Source organism: Heloderma suspectum, chromosome 17, assembly GCF_057233095.1.
Source record: "Heloderma suspectum isolate Gila_16-S chromosome 17, 16-S_ref, whole genome shotgun sequence".
Lineage (NCBI taxonomy): Eukaryota > Metazoa > Chordata > Lepidosauria > Squamata > Helodermatidae > Heloderma > Heloderma suspectum.
In genome coordinates, this window is record NC_139474.1 from 9,868,379 (window position 1) to 9,889,124 (window position 20,746).

The 20,746-nt window shown below is 47.6% G+C and overlaps 1 protein-coding gene, 1 long non-coding RNA gene and 7 other non-coding genes across 11 annotated transcripts; all 9 read right to left on the minus strand.

The window, feature by feature from the left end:
* Positions 1–184: 184 nt before the first annotated feature.
* On the minus strand, positions 185–6,751 carry LOC146334416 (uncharacterized). 2 transcript variants are annotated; one of them, XM_084823516.1, is made up of 3 exons: positions 5,240–6,751; positions 2,748–3,077; positions 185–288 (listed from the first exon to the last, which is right to left on the minus strand). In XM_084823516.1, the coding sequence occupies exons 1-3, from the start codon at positions 5,532–5,534 to the stop codon at positions 275–277; spliced, it is 639 nt and encodes a 212-aa protein (XP_084679642.1). In that variant the 5' UTR covers positions 5,535–6,751; the 3' UTR covers positions 185–274. The 2 variants fall into 2 exon arrangements, with proteins under 2 accessions (XP_084679642.1, XP_084679641.1); XM_084823515.1 differs by lacking the exon at positions 185–288 and having other exon boundaries at positions 336–3,077.
* Positions 6,752–7,082: 331 nt separating this feature from the next.
* LOC146334417 (uncharacterized) lies at positions 7,083–18,616 on the minus strand. Of its 2 annotated transcripts, none has more exons than XR_014786226.1 (11): positions 18,584–18,616; positions 16,329–16,365; positions 15,411–15,606; positions 13,285–13,320; positions 12,368–12,415; positions 11,297–11,362; positions 10,741–10,829; positions 9,604–9,652; positions 8,828–8,873; positions 8,202–8,321; positions 7,083–7,593 (listed from the first exon to the last, which is right to left on the minus strand). It is a non-coding gene; the product is annotated as an uncharacterized LOC146334417 (long non-coding RNA). The 2 variants fall into 2 exon arrangements; XR_014786227.1 differs by having other exon boundaries at positions 18,498–18,616.
* On the minus strand, positions 7,991–8,118 carry LOC146334418 (small nucleolar RNA SNORD22). Its single transcript, XR_014786386.1, has one exon. It is a non-coding gene; the product is annotated as a small nucleolar RNA SNORD22 (small nucleolar RNA).
* Positions 8,680–8,749, minus strand: LOC146334419 (small nucleolar RNA SNORD31). Its single transcript, XR_014786383.1, has one exon. It is a non-coding gene; the product is annotated as a small nucleolar RNA SNORD31 (small nucleolar RNA).
* LOC146334420 (small nucleolar RNA SNORD29) lies at positions 8,962–9,034 on the minus strand. Its single transcript, XR_014786389.1, has one exon. It is a non-coding gene; the product is annotated as a small nucleolar RNA SNORD29 (small nucleolar RNA).
* Positions 10,600–10,670, minus strand: LOC146334421 (small nucleolar RNA SNORD30). The gene has a single exon (XR_014786387.1). It is a non-coding gene; the product is annotated as a small nucleolar RNA SNORD30 (small nucleolar RNA).
* LOC146334422 (small nucleolar RNA SNORD22) lies at positions 10,991–11,118 on the minus strand. Its single transcript, XR_014786385.1, has one exon. It is a non-coding gene; the product is annotated as a small nucleolar RNA SNORD22 (small nucleolar RNA).
* On the minus strand, positions 11,433–11,502 carry LOC146334423 (small nucleolar RNA SNORD31). The gene has a single exon (XR_014786384.1). It is a non-coding gene; the product is annotated as a small nucleolar RNA SNORD31 (small nucleolar RNA).
* On the minus strand, positions 13,537–13,611 carry LOC146334424 (small nucleolar RNA SNORD26). Its single transcript, XR_014786388.1, has one exon. It is a non-coding gene; the product is annotated as a small nucleolar RNA SNORD26 (small nucleolar RNA).
* Positions 18,617–20,746: the final 2,130 nt, after the last annotated feature.

Sequence of the window (20,746 nt, forward strand, 5' to 3'; positions counted from 1 at the left end):
ATTTTTACACCACTTACCTGGTTGCAATCCTATACATGCTTCACTAGGAGTAAGTTCCACTGAACACAGTGGGGCTTACTTCTGAGGTGACATGTATAGCATTATATGGTTAGTATTCGTTAGGAAGGCAAACAGTGAAGGTGGAAAGCCCTTATTTTTTAATAAGGGAATTCATAAAACATACATGCTTGTGTCCATCAGGTAGCCTTTCCTGCAGTTAAATAAGCGGTGGTAGCTCTCCTGAGTAAATTGTCGGCATAACAGGCTGCTTAGCCTATTCCTGTTCTCCTGCGTTAAAAGTGGGCAAAATAAATGGAGAATACTTCATTAGAGGCTTAGCTGGTTTATTTCAAAAGCCTCAAACAACGTGACCATATCACAAAGCTTCCCTACAACCCCCCACCCCCATTCTAAATTACTGTGGGGGGTAACATTTAGTCTAGGCCAAAGCAGTCGTCTTCCAAAAACATATCAAGAAAAGGCCAAAGATATAAATGGAAGGAATGGATTGAGCCAAGGAATAACATAGTAGGAAAGACACAGCACAGACCAAACAGGTAAAGTAGGTAAAGCAGCAGAGATTATGGTAGATGGGGGAGCTTCAGTATTCTACCCCAGGTTGGTAGATCGATGACCAGACACAAAATTTTTCCCGTTTCAGGGTTTCCCTCAGTCTCTACAAGGGGTGCAAATGCCGCCCTTTCATAGGGTTTTTTAAAAGTCACAATAATTTCCCCTGAGGGAGCTGTGTTACGTGAGAAACTTTTTCTCTCATCTAATGTTCTAGCCAGGATAGAAAGAGGCAGAGCAGTGCCGTGGGAAGTACCAACACCCAACCCCACAAGGATGTTGTGCCACAGGAGAGTCTAGGAACACTGTGTAGGGGGAAAATGGACTCGTGTAAAGTAGGGGAAGACCTGGTGAAACCGGAAGAGTTTTCCTCCTCCTTGCCACCTGGAATCCTTTTTTGTCGTATGGCTGATAACAACCAACAAAATATTGTTCTCCCCATACACGATATAAATATTGCTTAGATCAGCTGTCCCCAGCTTGGTGCCCTCCAGATGTGTTGGACTGCAAATAATTCCCAGCCAGCAATTTTGACATCAAGGCTTGGTCCTGACGCAAGGTTGTTCACAATCTGGGGGCTTGGGCTCCACACTCAGACATAACAGGAAATCATGGCTTCCTATTATGAGAATAAGCCTGCAGCTCTTCTCTTTTATGCTATATACTGACTCAGACTATTGGTCGACCTAGATCAGCACTGACTACACTGGCAGGCAGTGGCTCTCCATGGTTTCAGATTGAAGTCTTTCTCAGCCCTACCTGGAGATGGCTAGGATTGAACCTGGTACATTCTGCATGCAAAGCATGTGCTCTACCACTGAGCTACCAAACCACAGTTCCCTGTGACATCCAAAACCGTGTTTTGTTTAAACCATGGTTCAAAAAGAAGGCAGGATCTGAAACCATGGCTTGTTCTCACTAACTGTCGTTTGAGCAACCCACAGTTTCCTGTGTTCTGACATCATGAGCAGCTCTGGGGTTAGTTTAAAATCGAAAGTGGGAGTTTTGTTGTCACCATGGGCACAGAAGAGGAAGAGCGGGAAGGGAAATGCAATCCCCAGGCTTCCCATGGCAAGAAATGATTTCCTGTTATGTATTAACCAAGCCTTAATGTTTGTACATCTCCATCTATATACATCTGCCCTTGTCTGTAGCCAAGATGTGATTGCCTCCCACTCAGAGATCTAACCGCACAGAGGAGGAAGCTGGAGCACAGATAATCTCTGGTATACTTTTGTGTACAGAAGCCAATTTTTAAGATGATATCCTCCAAAAATATTTTCCAAAGGCAAAAATTAGAGACAATGATGCTGCTGAGCCAAGCTCTGATTCCCACATAATACACCTGTCTTTGCTGGCACTGCCATAGTAATGACACCTGCCTCAGCCCGTTGCAGACATCAGGGCAGGGTTGGTGTCATCATGACAGCACCAGTAAGAAAAGGAGAGCAGGCCTGGATCTCTACTCAGCACCACTGCCAGGCAGCCCCCGCTCCCAGGTTGCAGCAGCAGTTATGCCAGTCCAGCTCCAAGCCCACACCCCTGAACATGCCAGCACCGCCACTTTGATTACACCAGCTCTGTCTACAACATGAGGAAGCATAATTAAGGCAACAGTGTTCACTCAGCGCCATTGTGAGGCCCTTCCATCCCCAGTGGCAAAGATGATGGGTCCAGTCATCCCCCAGCACTCAGCCTACTATGCCGCACACTGGTGCCGGGCCTACAGAGAGCAGGTAGTCTATTTGTACTGATTCATGAACCCTTTGTATAGCTTCAGGGGCTTTGTCCCTGCTTGTTGGGTTGAAATTTGGTTAATCTTTTCTTTATACCTTTTCCCCTAGTGATAGCAGTGTGTGTGTGTGTGTGTGTGTGTGTGTGTGTGTGTGTGATATTTGTATTATTTGATGTAATGCTGAAATGGCCAGTTAAAAATTGATGCTGAAGTAAAGTCTGTCATGATACTATCTCCAGCGTGCCAGTAGCTGCTGAACTGGAATCTGTGTGTGTGTGCGCATACTTGTGAATCTGTGTGCTCTTTCCCCCACCCTCTGTTCCCAACAGTTGCGAGGTGCCGTCCTCCATTTCAGAACAGCCCATCCACCTTCCCGTGGCCTAGCTGTCAGGCCGAGGCAGGCTGCGCCACAGAGTGGCCAAGAAGGGTGGGCAACGCATACCCAGCTGCAAGGCTCTGCAGACATCTTCCTCCGGACAGACGGCCTTGATGCACATCTCGGCATCCTGGCCCCCTTCGGCCCTGCGGAAGGGCTCTGTCACGTCAAAGCGCATGCCGCAAGCTTCCCCGCTCAGTAGCCGCGTGCCGCGGTTCCCTTGACGGGCCCTCAAATACTGCCTTAGCGAGGGTGGGGTGGTGAGCAGGAGCCTGTAGGGTGGCGGTGGGCCCCCATCGGGAGGCTGCTCCAGGTTCAGCAGGACAAAAGCTTTGGTGAGCCTCTCTCCCTTCTGGCAGCGGAGGTGCAGCATCCAGCAAAATTCATGCTCCTCACCTGTAAGGGAACAGGGAGGGGTAGACCTATTAGCAATGCTTGAGACCCAGCCGAGGAAAAAAATGATCCTCTGCTTGGCCCTTGGCAGAAGGAGGGGAAGTGATAATGAGGGTGTTCCTGGGAGCAACTGTTCCTCTCCTCCAAGGCCAGAGTCCATCAGGGCCCAAGCCATTCTGTAGCTGGCAGAAGGAGGGGACAAGACAGCTAAACCTAAGGCAAGCCTGCAAATATAGTAATTTATTATTATTATTATTATTATCAGTGTTGTTGTTCAGTCGTTCAGTCGTGTCCGACTCTTTGTGACCCCATGGACCATGGCACACCAGGCCTTCCTGTCCTGCGCTCTCTTAATACCCCACCTTTTTTCCTCTTGCAAGGAACCCAAGGCACCTTACATAGTCCTCCACCTCCTCTCCATTATATCCTCACAAGAGACCTGTGAGGTAGGTTAGGCTGAGTCCGTAACTGGCCCATAGTCACCCAGTGAGCTTCATGGCTGACTGAGGACTAGAACCTGGATCTCAAACAGCACACGGTCAGAGAAAGGGGGCGGAGCCAGGGCAAAGGGGCATGTCCATCTGGGGAGCCTCGCAAGGCTGGATGTGGCCCACGGGCCTGAGCTTCTGCTCCCCTATTTTAAATCCACAAAACCCAACGCAGTTCTCCAGCTATGTACTGTGGCCTTCCAAGTGCCTGACTGTAGCTCCCGTGTCCAGTCCCAGGAAGTCAGCAAAATAGAACATAGGAAGCTACCTTGTACCAGGGGTCAAGTACATGTGTCTTTATATTGCCTAGTCTGACTGGCGATGGCTCTGGGGTCTCGGCAGAGAAGGGTCTTTCCCAGTCCTTTTAACTGGAGATGCCAGGGGTTGAACCTGGACCTTCTGCATGCAAGGAAGGTGTCCTACTACTGAGCTATAGATGGCAGGGAGGTAGGACTGGAGAATGTGGGTGTCATTCTCATTACCTCTCATATTGCAGATGTGGAATGATAGAATCCAGGAGTCACTGGCAAAAGGGGGTCAGTTTTGCACCACGGGCCAGGTTACATGATATGTAGCATTTATGTAGCACAGTTCAACCATTCAAAATGTTCCACGCAGATTACCTCAGTCATCCACACAACAAGCCTGCAAGGTAGGCCAGTATTAGCTCAATATTGCACGTAGAGGGAAGGGGTAAAGTGTGTCTATGGCCACCTAATGAGTTGAAGGTATGGGTGAGGTTTGGACTGGCAACCTCGCTCATACATATCACAGGGCTGGATGGAGGGTTGATCTGGATCTCCAGATGGTTCGCTGCATGATTTGCACTACATTGGCAAGGATTTCTGACTGCCAACTCTTTGATAATAACAACAAAATCTCTTCATCCCCCTGCCCCAATTATATTGTTGAAATGAAGAAAGCTTGGGGTAACCAGGAGTGGATTTTTGTGTGGAAGGGACTGTGATCTCCATTCAGTTCTGGTACACAAAACAGATTCCTGGGCTCCGAGTTCTTTAATTTTAAATGAATGTCTTTTGCCTCAGGACTCTGGTTGGTGGATCTCAAGGTTCTAGAAAAAACCCCCACAAAGTGGATTCCGCAAGCCTGAAGTTTGCCCACTCTTGCCCTATGTTACTCCAGCTACACTCCACTTCCTTTACGGAGCCCTGGGAACTCAAAGGCCTAGAACAACCCATGACAGTCAAGAACCGCAGCAGAGCGCCTGCGAGCATTGCCAGCCCCAGGCTCTGGAGCGCCCTTGGGAAAACTGCCAGCAGGCCCTCCCCCTCCGTGTCCACCTTCTCAGGCTCTCGTGAACCGATGCTCTTGCTCCTCTTTCTTGCTTGACAGGCAGAGGCAGGGAGAAAGCAGGCAGGTGCATCTGCTTTCCCTCCTCCTCACCAGCACCTTTGTCTGGGCCAGAGCAAGAAGCAGGGGGACAAGCAGCCTGCAACTGCGAAGAGGAGCACGTGCAGGGGGCTTGTCAGGAGGCTGCTCTGCTGGGGCGTGGGCCCTCCGGAGGTGCCCAGCCGCGCCGTGCCCACTCTTGACGCCGGCCCTGCCTGCGGGGGAGGAGCCTCTGAGCCCCGCCCCGCTGCCCCCCGATTGGCTACGCGGCCGAGATGCCACCGCGGCGATGGCCCCTTGGCTCCCCGGGCCCTCCTTCTCCCTCACCTTCGGTGCCTTCGTTGAGTTTCAGGGAGACGGTGGCCTTGGCGCCGACCATCTTGAGCATGGCGTGGGCAGCGCAACGCAGCATGCAAGTGCTGAACCTGGGCACCAGGCGGCGCTCCTCCTCCGGCGCGGCTGTGCTCTCGTCCGGCGGGCAGGGAGCTGGGGCAGGGACCTCTGCCGCGCGAGCGCCGCCCGCCACGCAGCCGGGGGCGGCTGCCGCCAGAGCAAGCACCAGGCCCAGCCAACCGCGCCCCATCCCCCGCTCTCGGGCCGCTGCCGCCGCGTGCGCGTGCATGGGGCGCAGCCGAGAGCGCTGGAGGGGAAGGGGGCAGGCTTGGGGGCTGGGTCCAGCGGCACAACAGGCCTGGGCTTGTTCGCTGCTGGCCTGTCCCAATGTCTTCGCCCAGCCAGCTGCTGGGTGGGTGCCCAGGGGGAACGGTTTGCCAAGGGACGCTTTTAGACGAGGCCTCGAATGCCAGGCGCCAGGGAGGGGAAGCAAGGCAGCGGCGGGGAGGGGGGCGCGGCGGGAGAAAGAGGGGTGGGTTACGCAATGGGTAACGTGCAGTGGACATTTCCAGGCCAGCAGCAAAGCCGGCCACTCAGCTTAACCCCTTCCTGCGTCCGAAAAGTGGGGTTGCGAGGCTTCAGCAGAGAGCTGTCGCGGCCGTGAGAGGCGCAGCGGCCGCTGTGCCTCCTCGCCCTCTTCCTCCGGCAGGCCCTCCGCCCGCTCTCCTTCCTCACCTGCTATGCGCGGAGCTGGAATCGTCCGCCTGCAGCGGAGTGGGAGAGGGGAGGCTCGGCCGCAGCTTCTCCCTGCTATGCCGGACCCATTGGGTGCTTGCTGAGCTTCGTAGGGGCTTCAACAGCAACTCCTGGCCCTGCTGCTCCTTCTCGCTGCAGGAACATGACCTCTACCTGCCTTGCCCTCTCTCTCCTGCTGGGAAGTGGCACAGCTGGGACCCAGAAAACAAATGGTGGCAAGGAAGGTGGGCCCAGTCCTGACGGAGGTTGTTCTATAGCCAAAGCGGTTTTTTTTAGGTATATAAAAAACGTTTTGGACAGATGCCATGGTAGATTTGCTACAAAAGCGAAGGCAGGCAAGCATGTGGTCTCCCCCAGGAGCAGTTATCTTCCCAGAATGCAAGAGCTGTGATGGCATTTTCAAGACCAAAGAGGACAGCAGCTGCAGTATTTACCAAGCTGCCTTACAAAGGAGAAAAACAGCCCTAGCCTAGCTTTCTATTAAGAGCTTGAATGAATGCATAAATTGAAACCCAATAGCATCGGGGATGAAGACACAATGCTCAGTAATGTAGCTTGACTGGCTGTTTAATATAGGTGCTGTTAATTACCATTCCCTCTGAAGGCTTAATTCTGGACTGTTCTTGATTGGGTAGGACTCCATTCATACGCAGTATTGTAGCATACTCTCCTTTGTGGCTGAAGCTGCCGTTTTATGCCAAGGTGTTTCATTTTAAAATCCATTTATAGATTTTAAAAGAAAAATGTTGATAATCTGGATAAGCAATGGCTAGTCTTTTATTGTGTCTTGGAGTGAATACATATACATCAACACTAGCCTGTGTAAAAGCAGCCTTCCCCAACAAGGTTGGCACCCTGCAGATACGTTAGACCACAACAATAATTGTTCTCACATAGCATGGCTATTTGCACCAGATGGGAGTTGGAATGCAGCAACATCTGGAAGACTATGTAATAACTGTATGTAAGGTGTATGCACATGTTTTCTTGTAGTTTTACTACTGATTAATCAACTAGCCAGTAATTCCAGTGTTCAAGCACTCAGCCCCATGATACCCACAATAGCAAATTCATGTCAAACTTTAAAAAAACAACAACCTAGAACAGTTTATTAATGGTGATTGTTACATACATAAAAAGGAATTTCTGAGCACATTTTGTTTAACATACTAAAAGTCCTTGGCACACATTGCTTTTGAAAACTACATTATCTCTTGACAGACATGGCCAGCATACAAAAAGGTCTCAAAGCTTCACATCTCATTACCATCTTTTAGAATTAGTCCCATTTGCAATATTGTGGAATTAAAAAGTATCTTGGATTTCAGGCACTTGGCCTCTAATACAAGATCAGTAAAAAGCATCTTCAGATTTAAAGTCCACCTTACATGCAAGTTGTAATAATCCTGGAGCTCTGAGGAAGCTCAAGCTGAATGCAGAAGGATACAAGCCCCATTTCTTGTCGTCTTCTCTGCTCTTTTCTAGACATTACGGGATATGAATCCTTTCTCACAGAATGCGAGGGGCCAAAGCAGCTAAGCATATTGATGGCTTGTTGATTCTTGAGAACAGTCTTCAGTGACTGCGGACTCCTGTGTATGGGAGCAGGGAGAGGAGGGAACAGTCCAAGGAAGATGACCTACTTAACACAGTCCATATATGACGTTTACCCAGCCCACTGCCCTCTTAATCCAGGGGTGTAGAACCCTTTTCAGCACAAGGGCCAAATTCTGTTTGGGAGAAGCTCTCTTCCAGCGGTGGACAGGGCCAAAGACAAAAGAGGCAAGACACCAAAAAATACCAGCATATCTTAAAGCACTTACTGCCAGGAACTACCTAGGAGAGGCACTTCAACCTTTTAGAATGGGGGAAAGCAGCACAAAAGCCAGAAAAACAGCGAACTATTAAGTGGTCAGAGGAAAGGAGGTGTCGCTATCTGGGAAATCCCAGAGAGCTGGATTGTGGGCCTGAAGTTCTAGACCTGTTCTAATCCCATCAGACAGTTCCTTTTGAAACTGAATTTCCTCTTTTCCTTCTGCTGGCTCCAGTGGGTTCAACCTTTGCAGGTTCTGGCACCAAGACAGATGGTAAGGTGCAACATGGTCTCCTCATTGGGACATTCCCCTGTACCCCATAATCCTCCCTCTCCCCGCTCCCAGCAAATCTTTGAAGGTACTTGGTTTTGCATTAAGACTCTCACTTGTAAGATGCAGAAGCAATGCTGGGTCTTGCGTTGGTCCAGGCCCAGTGGAATGGGTCAGAAGCAACTAATGCTGTGCAGTAACCGGAGACCAATAGGTGCCACACGAGCCAATCTGAGCTTTTAAAAAGAGAAAAAGATATAAACATAATTAAAAAAAACATGATAGCTTTGCTGGTGCAGGAGAGAAAAAAATCCAAAATCCCCAATTTTGTTTGATTTGTAGCCTGCCCTTCCACCAAGAAAGCGTCACTCAAACCTGCTATCACAGGAACCAAAATTTTTAAAATAAAAACTTCATTAAAACAAACTAATACATTAAAACCCTTTAAAATACACAATTGGTCAATGCCTTTATTAGGACCAACCAAACTGCCACAAAAGATTGTGCAAGCTTTTGAGTTCTGCTGAACTCGTAAGTGTCGTGAAGTGAAACAGGGAACTGATCTCCCTCCATACCCATGTTGCTGCTGGGCTCCTGGACTCAGAGGGACCACTCAGTCACAGAAATCAGACTGGGGCGGTATATGTCTCATCAGAGGAACCAATTTGGAAAGGAGATGAGGGTCATTTGTCAACACACAGCATTCATGTTCTTACAACGAGACCTAGCTTCCCTTTCTCACCTGTGCTTAGAATGCTGCCTACAATTGTCTTGCTTCAGGTTGTCATCTGCGGGGAAGGAAAAAAACAACAGAGAAGATCAGCAGGTTAGTACTCAGCCACAGCTAGCCTACTGTATGTACCTAGTTAATTTGCAGTTTTTCAGCTGTTCAAACTTTTTCACGGCTTTATATGAAATCAAAGTGAGCTAGTTAGACTCATCACTAAAACTGCAGCTGCTACTCCCTTCCCTTATGTGTAACACAGCTGGCATAAGGTTTTCCAGCATCTACGTGGGGGGCTTGAGAGAAGATGGCACAAAAAGGTACCAGCTAGTGCTGCTTTATCAAGAGTCCTCTGTGTTGTGTCACTGAAAGCTCCGCCTGGGGCATGCGTTTTGCAAGCTTATCCCAGCCTTACTGGGCACCTTTCACCTGTATGGGGCTGCAACTCTTATCAGGGCCAGCTAGCTCAGTGGTAGAGCATCTGCTTGGCATGCACAAGCTCCCAGGTTCAATCCCAGGCATCTCCAGGTTGGGGTGTGTGTGTGTGTGTGTGTGTGTGTGTGTGTGTGTGTGTGGAAAGCCCCTGCCTGAAATCCTGGAGAGGTTTCTTAGCCCAACAATACTAGGCTAAATTAGTCTGGCTCAGTATAAGGCAGCCTTTTATGTCTCAGGCAGAAAGGGGTCTTTCCCAACTCTGCTAAGCAAGCTGGAGTTGGCAGAGATTAAGCTTTCCACATGACTAACAGGTGCTCTGCTGGCCCGTCCCCCTCTAATAACCCTTGGGTACTTCTTACCAGATAGTCTCTATCACAAATGGAGGCTCTGCACTCCAGGCTCACCATCCTGCAGGAAAGGTTTGACTATTAAAAAAAAAAAAGTCCAGGACAACCTGGGGGTTCTACCTAGTCCATGACGACAGATCTTGTTAGGAAACAGTTTAAAATTTAAATGCCGCCCCACCCGGGCTCTAAATTCTTTCACTGTGTACAGCAGGGATGGGCAGATTTCGGGCTTGCAAGATCTATAGGTTTTTTTTTTACTGGAGGCAACTTGAATTCTCAGTTCAGGATTTTTTATTTTTTTTGAGAGAGAATTGATCATTTCTGCAGTAAACTTTAAGCCAGCATTTCCCAACCTAGCACCTTCCAGGTGCCTTAAGACTACAGTTCCCATCAACCCCAGGCCCCAGAAAACATCCATGTTGGCTGCAGATTACGGGAATTGTAGTCCAACACATCTAGAGGGCACAAGGTTGGGGAACGATGATTTAGAGAGGGGAGTCGTTTTGTTTCACTATCATCATCTTTAATTAGATTTATATCTCATTTTTTCTTCTTCTTGCGAGGAACCTAAGGCAGGTTACATGGTCCTGCTCCTCCTCTCCATTTTATCCTCACAACCACCCTGTGAAGTAGGTTAGGCTGAGAATCAGCGACTGGCCCAAGGGCACCCAGTCAGCTTCATGGCTGAATGGAGACTAGAACCTGGGTCTCCCAAATCCCAGTCCAACACTCTAACCACTACACAACACTGTTGCCATTGTAGATCTTGATATTACCTTCTGCCCACCCCTGGTAGATACCAGACTGCCAAAACTAGAATTATAGCACTAAGTCCAGCCCACTTTATACACATTTTTGCTCCAGCTGCAGATTTTTAAGGATCTGCATAGGCTTAATTATTGGAGCCAAGGGCTGCCAAGGATGGAACAGAGGCAAGTATTTGGGCCAGGAACTGATGTGGTGATTACTAGAGAGTGGCCACCCCCAGTTTAAGGCTTGCTCCCGACCGATACTCAGATTCCACTTCTCAACAGCAACATTCAGCCGAACGAGATTCCAAAAGAGAGTTCATCATGTCAGTGGGAGCTGGACAGGTTTCAATGCTCAAGGGGATAAGTCGGGAGAGTTCAGAGCTAGAGGCAAACTCACTTTTCTCCCTTGGAGCAGTCCAGCAGATGAGGCAGCACCAAGAACATGCCTTGCATTCCTCAGAGAGAAGCCAGGAGATGCTTCAGCAACTGGTTGAAGGAATTGAAAAAAAGGATTTTGTACTCATCAGAACACAAAACAGATGGACAGCTGCTTTCTCAGCCCTTCCAGGACATGCCACAGATTGGAACCTGGCATCTCCTGCATGCAGAGCAGGTGCTCTACCTCTGAGCTACAGCCCTTCCCTGAAGTCCCATCAGACTGTTCCTTCTGGAGCAGAGTTTCCTCCTCTCCCTCTGCCGGCCCCAGTGGGTTCAACCTTTGCAGGTTCTGGCGCCAGGACAGATGGTAAGATGCAACAGGGTTTCCTCATTGGGACCAAAATGATGCTCTAGCATCCTCCAGATGCAATGTCTAGGGATGATCGGAGTTGAAGTCTAACACATATGGGAGGCACCAGGTTGGAGGAAAACCACTCTAAGCTTAAGACTCCCACATCCTCTCCTTCCCGCCATGATGGGGTAGTTTATTTTGAGCACAGAAACCTCCACCTCACCTGTTGGGATGCAAGGTCTTTCAAACCAACTGCTTTGGGCCTGCCTGCTGAAGCAATGTTAGGGTCCTGAAATGGAAGAGAAAACCAAAGTCAGAGCCTGGGACCTTCCATCCCTACCCAAAGCCCTGCTGAGCTCCTGAACTCAGAGGGGACCACTCCATCACAAGAGATCAGACTGGGGCGGTAAAGATCTCATCACTGGAGACGGACACAGCAGGTTAAGGATAGGATGGGGACCTGTAAAGCATGAATGCACTTCTTGAGAAGCACAAGGCACTCAAACTCTCGCCCAGGGCAGTCTTGTTCGCAAAGGGAGAGGAATCATTACTGCCAACTAATACTTTTAAAGTCTCCTGCTCAGGAACTAGCTTTGTCGTAACGGGCCACATCAAGAAGGATGTTGCCATGGCGCTTGCTAAGACCACAGACACATGTCCCTGCCCCCCGCCCCACAAAGTGGGTCACAGTAACACGCTTGAAGACCATCAGGTTTTGATACCTCTTTGAATCCATTTAACACAGAGGTGGGGAAACCTAGACCTAATTTCAGGCAACGCTCAGTTTGGATCCCTGGCTAGTGATCTGCTGTGAAGAGAGGAAAGAAGAAAAAACCCCTCATCATAAAAAAGTAATAATTTGTGACCTTGTTTTAAATGCTATGGCATGAGATCTATGTTTTTTTTGTCTACTTCTTTGGACAAAATATGGCTGGTTTTTAACTGAGAAAACAAGCAAGAGCATAACACCAGCACTTACCATTCTTGACCCAGAATATCCTTACCTGAGAAGGAAATGAAAAGAATTTGATCAGTAAAAGCAAGATCAGGATGGAAAGAGGTTCTGTGGAGCAACAGCAGTTTGATCAGGGCTTTGGTAACTCTTGCCATGAGACTTGCGTCGTCCATCAACTTAGGTCATCATCTCAAACTGGAAACCCAAGCATCAAAGGTCATGCCCCCAGCAGTCCAATTTCTAGCAAGATATCCACACACACAGCCCCGCCTGCTTCCACACGACAGACATCGGAACAGCATGGTGGTTTTACTCAAATGCACTTGTCCTCAAACCTACCTTTAAGGGGCTTTATGAAGCGCCAATCATTGTTCAGGAACATGCAGCCTGAAATGAAGGAAGTAGAAATGAGAAGTTTGAATTTCATGCACCCAACTCATCCCTCCACTTTAGAACAGAAATGTCTTGTGTTCTCAGACTGAAAGCTGACATCACCAGAAATCAGATATATGCTTGTCTGTTTTATACACATCACTGAACACAGGAAGAAGGCAAAGAGCCTCAAAACAGGAACTACTAGGCTGAGGCCTTGCTGGGAGTTCCCCCTATTTTTATGAAGTACATTAAGGCCTCGCCAAGGAAAGGATTTCCAGCATTTCCCTCAAATGAGCCAAGCTGGCTGCAGTGATCAAGGTAAGGCCATTCTTCACATGCTATGGGACTTGATTCTCTACATCAGGGCTAGAAAAACTGGCCCTCCAGACATTGTTGGAGTCTTAACTCCCATCAGCCCCAGCGAGCATGGCCAATAATCAGGGATGATGGGAGTTGTAGCCCAACAACAAAAACACCTGGGGGTCCACCAGTTCCCCACCACTGTTCTACATCTATCTTACAGCCAAAGCTAAACCCAGTCAGGCACACTGTCAGCATAGATCAGCCTGCCACAACTTGCTACCCTCCAGATGTTTTGGACCAATGGTCACACTGACTAAGGCTGGTGGGAATTATAGTCCAAGATATCTGCAGGTCACTAGGTTCGGGAAGGCTGGCGTAGATAACCACTAGCCTAGATAGACAAACTGTCTGAACTAGTAATGAACTATGTCCCTATTTTGCAACCAAGCGCTGTATAAATGATATAACGGTATTGCTTCCCCATCACACAATCAAGCAGGGAGACATCTAGATGTTCCATGAGAATTCTCCACCCAAGACACCACCGCCATAATTCCAAGAAGAGACTGTCTACTCACATACGATACACGACACATCACCAATGACTTTTACATCTGCAAAATGGAAAAGAGGGGAACATATAAACACAACTATTTTATTATACTGCCTTCAACCATTAAGGAGGCTATGCAACTATTTAAATAGGGGCGGCAGGAAAATTCAACACAACCTAGCCCCAAAGCAATTGTGTCTTGGACAGGAGAGAAAATTATTTTGCCACTGCAGTTTGGCAACAGCCATCTCATCTTTGGCAAAAGCCCAGGGCTAGCGCTACTCAGAATCTGGTAAAGGTTTTCTCCACTGAAGCTTCAGAAAGAGAGAGTTCCTGGATCTCATCTCTGTAGCACTTTATGCCCTCATACCAGTAGTTAAATATGATGGATGAACTTTACGGCATGCTTCATACACCATGGGCTAGTTCGCATGATCAAAAGTAGTCTACCTTGGCTTATTTAAGCCACAGTGGGCCATGGCACATGCACATAGCTACTCTGACTATTCAAGCCATGACTGCTGCTTGTGTCATATGAAACTGGCAGGTTTGGGTTGTGCAAAGGTTAAACAACCCTCGCATAACCCATAGCTTTTCTTTTAGTGTTATGTGAGGGTTGTTTCCTTTGCACAACCCACTTGGCAGGGTTTGTATGAAACAAGCTGGGTTTGTATGAAACAAGCTGCAGCTTGAATATTCAAAGGACACCCGGCACATACCGCAACTCACTGTGGCTTAAATAAGCTACAGTGATCATGCAAACTAGGTCCATCTTTTGATACAGCAATGTAGTCTTCCCAAACCTAGTGCCTCCCAGATGTATTGACTGCAACTCCCCATAATTCCCAGCCAGCATGGCTCCCACCCATGGACTAGAGGATTAGGAATATGGCAGATTTGTGCCCTTGAATGGAAAGCTACAGTTAGGGTTAACTTCTAAGCCACAGCTTGCAATCACACCTTAATGTTTTCAAAATTATAGTTGAAAGCTGTTTCCCTCAACCTCCAGATGTTTTGGACTTCAATTTCCATCAGCTTCAGCCATTATGGCCAGTGGTCAGGAATGCTGGGAGTTGGGAGTCTAAAACATTTGGAGGGCTAGTTTGGTCACGGAAGGCTGGTTTGGGGGTTAGTGCTCACCCTTAGTTTTCCAGATTTGAATTTGGTGGCTAACTGTAGTTAGAAGAAACGAGGAAATGGAAAAATGAACCTAGGTGCAAGGAGGGGCCATAGCTCAATGGTAGAACACCTGCTTTGCAACCAGAAGGTCCCAGGTTCAATCCCCAGCTTCTCCAGGTAGGACTGGAAAAACTCCTGCCTGAAACCCTGGAGAGCCCTTGCTGCCAGTCAGTGTCGACAATACCAGGCTAGATGAACCAAAGGTCTGACTCAGTGTAAAGCAGCTTCCTATGTTCTTAAGGCAAAATGAGGGACTATGCAAGCCTGTGGCATGTTCCCAGTCCTCCAAATCATGATTTAGAGGATCATCTGAAATGAGCCCAAGCTGATCAAGCCAACTTCTGTTCATCACTGATCTACGGAGCTTTTCAGAAAAATGGCTAGTCAGGATTGGGCACTTTTTTTTGCCAGAGCCTTAAAACTGAACAGATAGCCAGTCAGAAAAATGGTGGCTTGGGGGCACATCCAGTTGATGCATCCCATGATGAGACACACACTGGAGTGGCCTGCCTACATTAATGTACAAATTACATTTGGGAGGTGTGGTCAGGGGGTTGGACTGTGACTCCGGAGATGCAGGCTCAAATACCCACTTGGCCAAGAAGCTCACTGGGTGTCTTTAGGCCAGTCACTGACTCTCAGCCTAACCTCTCACATGGATTATTGTGAGGATAAAGTGAAGAGAATGTCTGCTGCTTTGGGCTCCCTGGAGGAAAAGGCAGGATATAAATGTAACAAAAAAATAAATATGACTTGCAGATCAGACTCTAACACAAAGCCCTAAAAATACTGGAAGACCCGCTTCCAGTGATTAAATTTATTATGTGTGTTTGTGTATATATACTTATTGATTTATTTTAGGTGCAAAACATTTAAGCTTGCATTAGTCAGTAATCCCCATCAACAGCCTGTTCTCATATCTACCCTGCCTGCACTGACTAGCCCAAGTGAAGGTCTGTAAAAGATAGTTACCAGTAGAAAAAAGAATTAAAGCCATCTTCTCAACTTGAAGAAAACGAAGTTCACATGGACGCAAATCTCCTGTGTTGTATATCATCCACGAGTTTGGAGTAACGTGGAGCATAATTGCTGACAGCTAATCTGATGCTGGGCTCCAAAAGTCCATCTGTGAGATGGGAACGATTCTTTGACACGGTTTTGTCCATTGCTGAAAATGTGGATTCACAAAGGTAAGTTGAACCAAAGAGATGCTGCGGTGCCTGTGCTCAGAGGAACTTTCACTCTATTCTTGCTGGCCAGTAGAAATTATTTTTGCATTCCTGATCTTGTGTATCTAAACTTGGCAGCCATGAACGAACTATTTAATGGTAACAACAACAACAAAGAACATCTTGTGGCACCTTCAGGACAAGGACATTTATTATGATATGAGCTTTTGCAGACTACAGTCCACTTCATCAGATATATGAAATGTTATCTTATATTGCAGCATTATATACACACATATGGATAGGGAGGATTGTCAACAGCGAGGTCAGATGGAAATTAAGTGCAGAAGACAGTGGCAGTTATATTAATACCAACCATTCATTGGTTGTCTTTAAGGTGTCAGACAAGGCTGTGACAGATGAGGCTGTGACAGACTAACTTGACTTGGGTCTCCAATGTAGCTACAAAAGTGACTGTAGATTCCCCACCCCACTAACAGTTAGCCTTTTAGTGAGCAATTGTGTAGGCGAAGCAGCAAGCTTTCATGTTGCACAGAACTCTCCTTCAGCCAAGATGACATTTCCTGCCCGATGAAGAATTCTGAGTAAATACAAAGCTTGCTATATTTTGAAAAAGCTTCCCACATGCCAGAGACTGTTAAGGCAAGTAGTTTCACCCCTGGGAAGATGAGGACATAATTTAGGTTAACTTCTATCTCACCTGGAAAGCAGAGTCCCAGCATCTTGCAGGTTCAGATCTGGAGAAAAAGTTAACACAGTTATCAGCAATACCAACTTCAGTTGAAAAACCTTCCAAAGCAGCAAGCAACTACATGAGGCAGTTTTCTCAGAAACTAAAGGACATCCTCACAGAACTTTTCAGAACAGGTCTGTGTAAGTTTCATCACAGAAAGACTAGGTTTAAAATCCTGTCCATAAAAATGAGTGCACAAGTTTCCCCCTGTTTAGGGCTAGAGAATGAAATCATCCCCAGCCAGCCTGCACCTTAAGAATATGGTGAAGCACTACAGACAGCCTATATAAGGAAGGAAAGTCATAACTTATTTGTAGCAGCACAAATAGGTGCAGATGGGGCAAGTGACAAAAGAGTATAAATTGTATGCCAACCTGGTGCCCTCCTGATGTTTTGGACTTCCAACTCCCATCAGCCCAGGCATTAACATGGCCAGGAATGCTGAGTAGTCCAAAGCATTTTGAGGGTGCCAGGCTGGGTAAAGCAGCTGTACATGAACAGGGCTAGACACTGGGGCGACCATCCTGCCAAATACATTAGGGAGCAATCCTATGCATGTTTAGATAGAGAAAAGGCCTACAACTCCCAGCATGCCCCAGCTGGCTGGGGCATGCTGGGAGTTGTAGGCCTTTTCTCTGTCTAAACATGCATAGGATTGCTCCCTAGGAGTGCAATTCTATACATGTCTACTCAGATCTAAGTGCCACTTGAGTTCAATGTGACTTACTCCCAGGAACGTGGCCATAGGATTGCACTGCAAGTCCCACTAAAGTCAAAGGTTTTACTTCTTAGTAGACATGTACAGGAAAGCACTGGTAGTCCTACTGATTTCCAGGGACCAACTTTAAGCATATGGTCTGGGGTGGGCAGACTTCAGGCTTGTAGGCCCTACTTTACAAAGGTGGGGGGATTACGAGAACCCCCAAGATCCACCAAGTGGAGCCTGGCGCAAAAGGCATACAATTGGAATTAAAAGAATTCTGAGCCCACAAATTTGTTTTGAGGATGGGAACAGAACTCAACAGTGCTTCCATACAAACAGCCACTCCTGGAGTCATTTTGGTGCTTCTACTGCTAAATTTTTGTGAACCACCCAGAGAGCTTCAGCTATGGGGCAGTATAGAAATATAAATGAGTGAAATGACTAGCCGTCAGAAATCCTTCTTGATCCATTTTAAACCACCCAGAGACCTGCCCATCCCTGCTTAATATCTCTCCTACTAAAATCAAGGATACAGGCAGCCCAAACCGAAGCATGTTTACTCTGAGGTAAACTCCACTGAGTTCAATGGGACTTAATCCCAGGTGAGGGTGCACAGGATTGGAGCCTTAGGGTGTAATCCTATGCATGTTAAGACAGAAAAACAGCCTATAACTCCCAGCATGCTGGGAATTGTATGCCTTTTCTGTCTAAATATGCATAGGATTGCACCCTTAGGTTAGTTTGCCTAGAATCGCACCATTAAGGGCACAATCCTATGTATATTTATACAGAAGAAAGTCCTGCAATTTCCAGCACGCTGGCTGGGGAATGCTGGGAGCCGTAGGGCTTTGTTCTATCTAAACATGCATAGGATGGCACCTTAAAGAGTATTTACTTAAGTTGGATCATACCTGTAACGTAACTTCCAAAAGGTAGCCATGTTAATCTATAGCAGCAAAACCAAGAGTCTTGTTATATCTTATAAGATTAAAACATTTATTTTTTATAAATTTAATGGTTTTTATTGTCAATAATGATGTAGAAACCCTTGAAGGGCAAAGACATGGACAGGTTTTTCCTTTAGCGCCACTCCTTTTCACCTCTTACGTTTCTACGTTGAGAGGATTTTTGCACTTGCAAAAAATAATAACTGTTTAAAAGACCCCGGACCTATCCCATCCATTTGGGATTTGTGAGGGCGAGGGAGCATTCGAGACAATAACTTCAGTTCCGTTATGTTCCTGCTTCTCACGCATGCTTCCTCAGAAGTAAACCCTTCAATGGGCCCGACTCCCAAGCAAGCGCGCATAGAAATGCAGCCTGGAGCCCGTTTTCTGCATGCAAAAAGTCTCCACCCAAAACCTCTCTCGTTTCCCAGTTTAGGGGCAAAGCAGATCGTCAAAACCCACACGGGAAAACGAGCACAGCAGTACCGATGAGGTTCATCAGGGCGTGCAAGGCCTAAAGCCTCTGCAGGCGGACGATGGCGGCGGATTAAATAGGCTCCCGCACTTCTTACCTCCCCGACAAGAGCGGCGCCTCGGATGAAAGAAATACGGCTCGCCCGCCAAAGGGTTAAATACTTAGTCGCCGCGGTGCATGATGGGAACTATTCCTTCCCTCTCTCTTCTCCCCCCCCCCCCCAATTGCCTCCACTTCCTTCTGCTACGCAGCATCCGCTTGTTTTAGCCTGGGGGCGGACCGCTTGGCTTGAAACGGTAGAGCGCATGCGCCCTCTTTTACGAAGCGTTACGGATAAGCGCGACCATAGAGATAGAAAGAGTCACGCAGTTTAAACTTTCTATACCTCTATGATATACTATGCTATTTAAGAGAATCTATGCGATGTAATAGCCTTTTCATAGTAGTTTCCGATCTACTTGGTGGAGTTACACACTACCGCCGTACTTGAATATAGAGGTACTAGGGGGACGTTAGTGTACCCGTACAGTATAAATGGCCACTGACGACCATTTTAACTTTCTATAATGGCGGTTTCCTGTTTTAACCGAAGTTTAGCCTATGTGTCCCTCTACATTTCCAATAGACTTATCTCTCTATGATACATTACGAGCCCGGGAGCGCGGGAAAAAGGGGCGCGCGGGGTTAGGGCACTGCGCAAGCCCAATAGAATGGCGCTCAAATAGAGAACGAGCAATGGCGGCAAGCGCCGAAAGCGGAGATTGCGCATGCGTAATGCAGAGAATAACGGAGAGGGGAACTAGGAGAATTTAGGCCTTGTTCTCTCTCAGCTAATTTCTGTTCATTGGCGGAGTTCGTCATTACAAAAGTTACGCACCCGTTATAGATAAGAACTTGTCCTGTTACCAGTGCCCAGCGTTGAAGCATGTGAAGTACTCCTAAGAATGGCAGTGCCTCTGAGCATGTGCAGAGGGCTTCATGGAGGATGTACACAAGGGAAATAGATGAAATATCTATTTCCATATTAGATGGAAATAGATGATCGTCATATAACAGCTCTGGTGGATATGACCCAGAGATCCCATTAATGCAGAGCTGCATCTGTGTTACTTGTGCCTGCTGTGCTCCAATAGGGCAGGATTTGGCAGCCTGTGGCCTTCCAGACACTGTTAGACTCCCATGACCAAAGCCAGCAGTTGAAATGATGAGAGATGATGGGAATTATAGACCACCACCATCTGGAAGGCCCCCCCAAATTCCCCACCCATGCAATAAATACCATCCTGCCAATCCTATTTCCCTGTTCTGCCACCGATATCTAGATTTATCCCACATTCATTTTGTATAGGGTTTCCACTTTCTATTTATTTACTCATTTAAGCCTACAGTTTTGTGCCTTTTAACAACAGCCTAACATGCAGAAATGTAATAAAGTTGCTTTCCTCCCTTCCTGCCAGAGAAGGCAGCACACTCTAGCCTCTGCCATCGGTCAGGGGACCAAAAGCTTACTGTGTATTTAGTTATTACACTTATATCCTCCCCTTTTTTGTTGTTGACATGGTCCTCCTCTCCATTTTATCCACACAACAACCCTGTGAGGTAGGTTAAGCTGAGAGGCTGTGACTGGCCCAAAGTCACCCAGTGAGCTTCATGGCTGAGGGGGAACTTGAACCTGGATCTCCTGAGTCCCAGTCCAACACTCTAACCACAACACCACATTGGCTTGCTTCCCTTTGCCTTCCTGGAACAATGTCATGGCAAATTGAAGGGGTGCTGGGGAGACCAGCCAGGCCCCATGCATCAGGCAGAGAAGGAGCAGCTGTGGAGAGCTTGCTTCTCTCCCCCCTTGCCAGAAAACTTAGCTCCAACTGCAGCAAGAACATGAGAGTAGTGCTAGATCAGACCAAAGAAGGCTTCTTTAGTCCAGTATTTTGATCCCACAGTGGCCAAGCAGATGTCTCAATACGAAGCCCACATGAAGGCCTGACTCCAGCTTCTACTTGCCCTGGAATTAGAAAGCAGAAGGAAAAGCACAGGTGGGCCACATTTCCTGTGCTCCCCCACAAATGGTCCCAGCTGCTCGCTTTCCTTCCCCCAGGGCCCAATCTATCCCTTTCCTGCCCTCCTCTGCCTGGCACCATCTTCTCATTGCTCTAACTTACCTGCCCTGCCTCCCTGAAACCACCAATATGGCAGCTCAGCTTGGACACAGCTCAGTCCCAGGGCTCCTTTTCTCCCCTGTTGCCACTGATCAGAATGG

What these genes read in the sequence shown, in the direction of transcription:
- LOC146334416 (XM_084823515.1), bottom strand. Translation starts at nt 5,534, where the DNA reads ATGCACGCGCACGCGGCGGCAGCGGCCCGAGAGCGGGGGATGGGGCGC. An exon ending in ACTCAACGAAGGCACCGAAG is followed by an intron (nt 3,078 to 5,239) that starts GTGAGGGAGAAG and finishes GTTCCCTTACAG; the next exon opens with GTGAGGAGCATGAATTTTGC.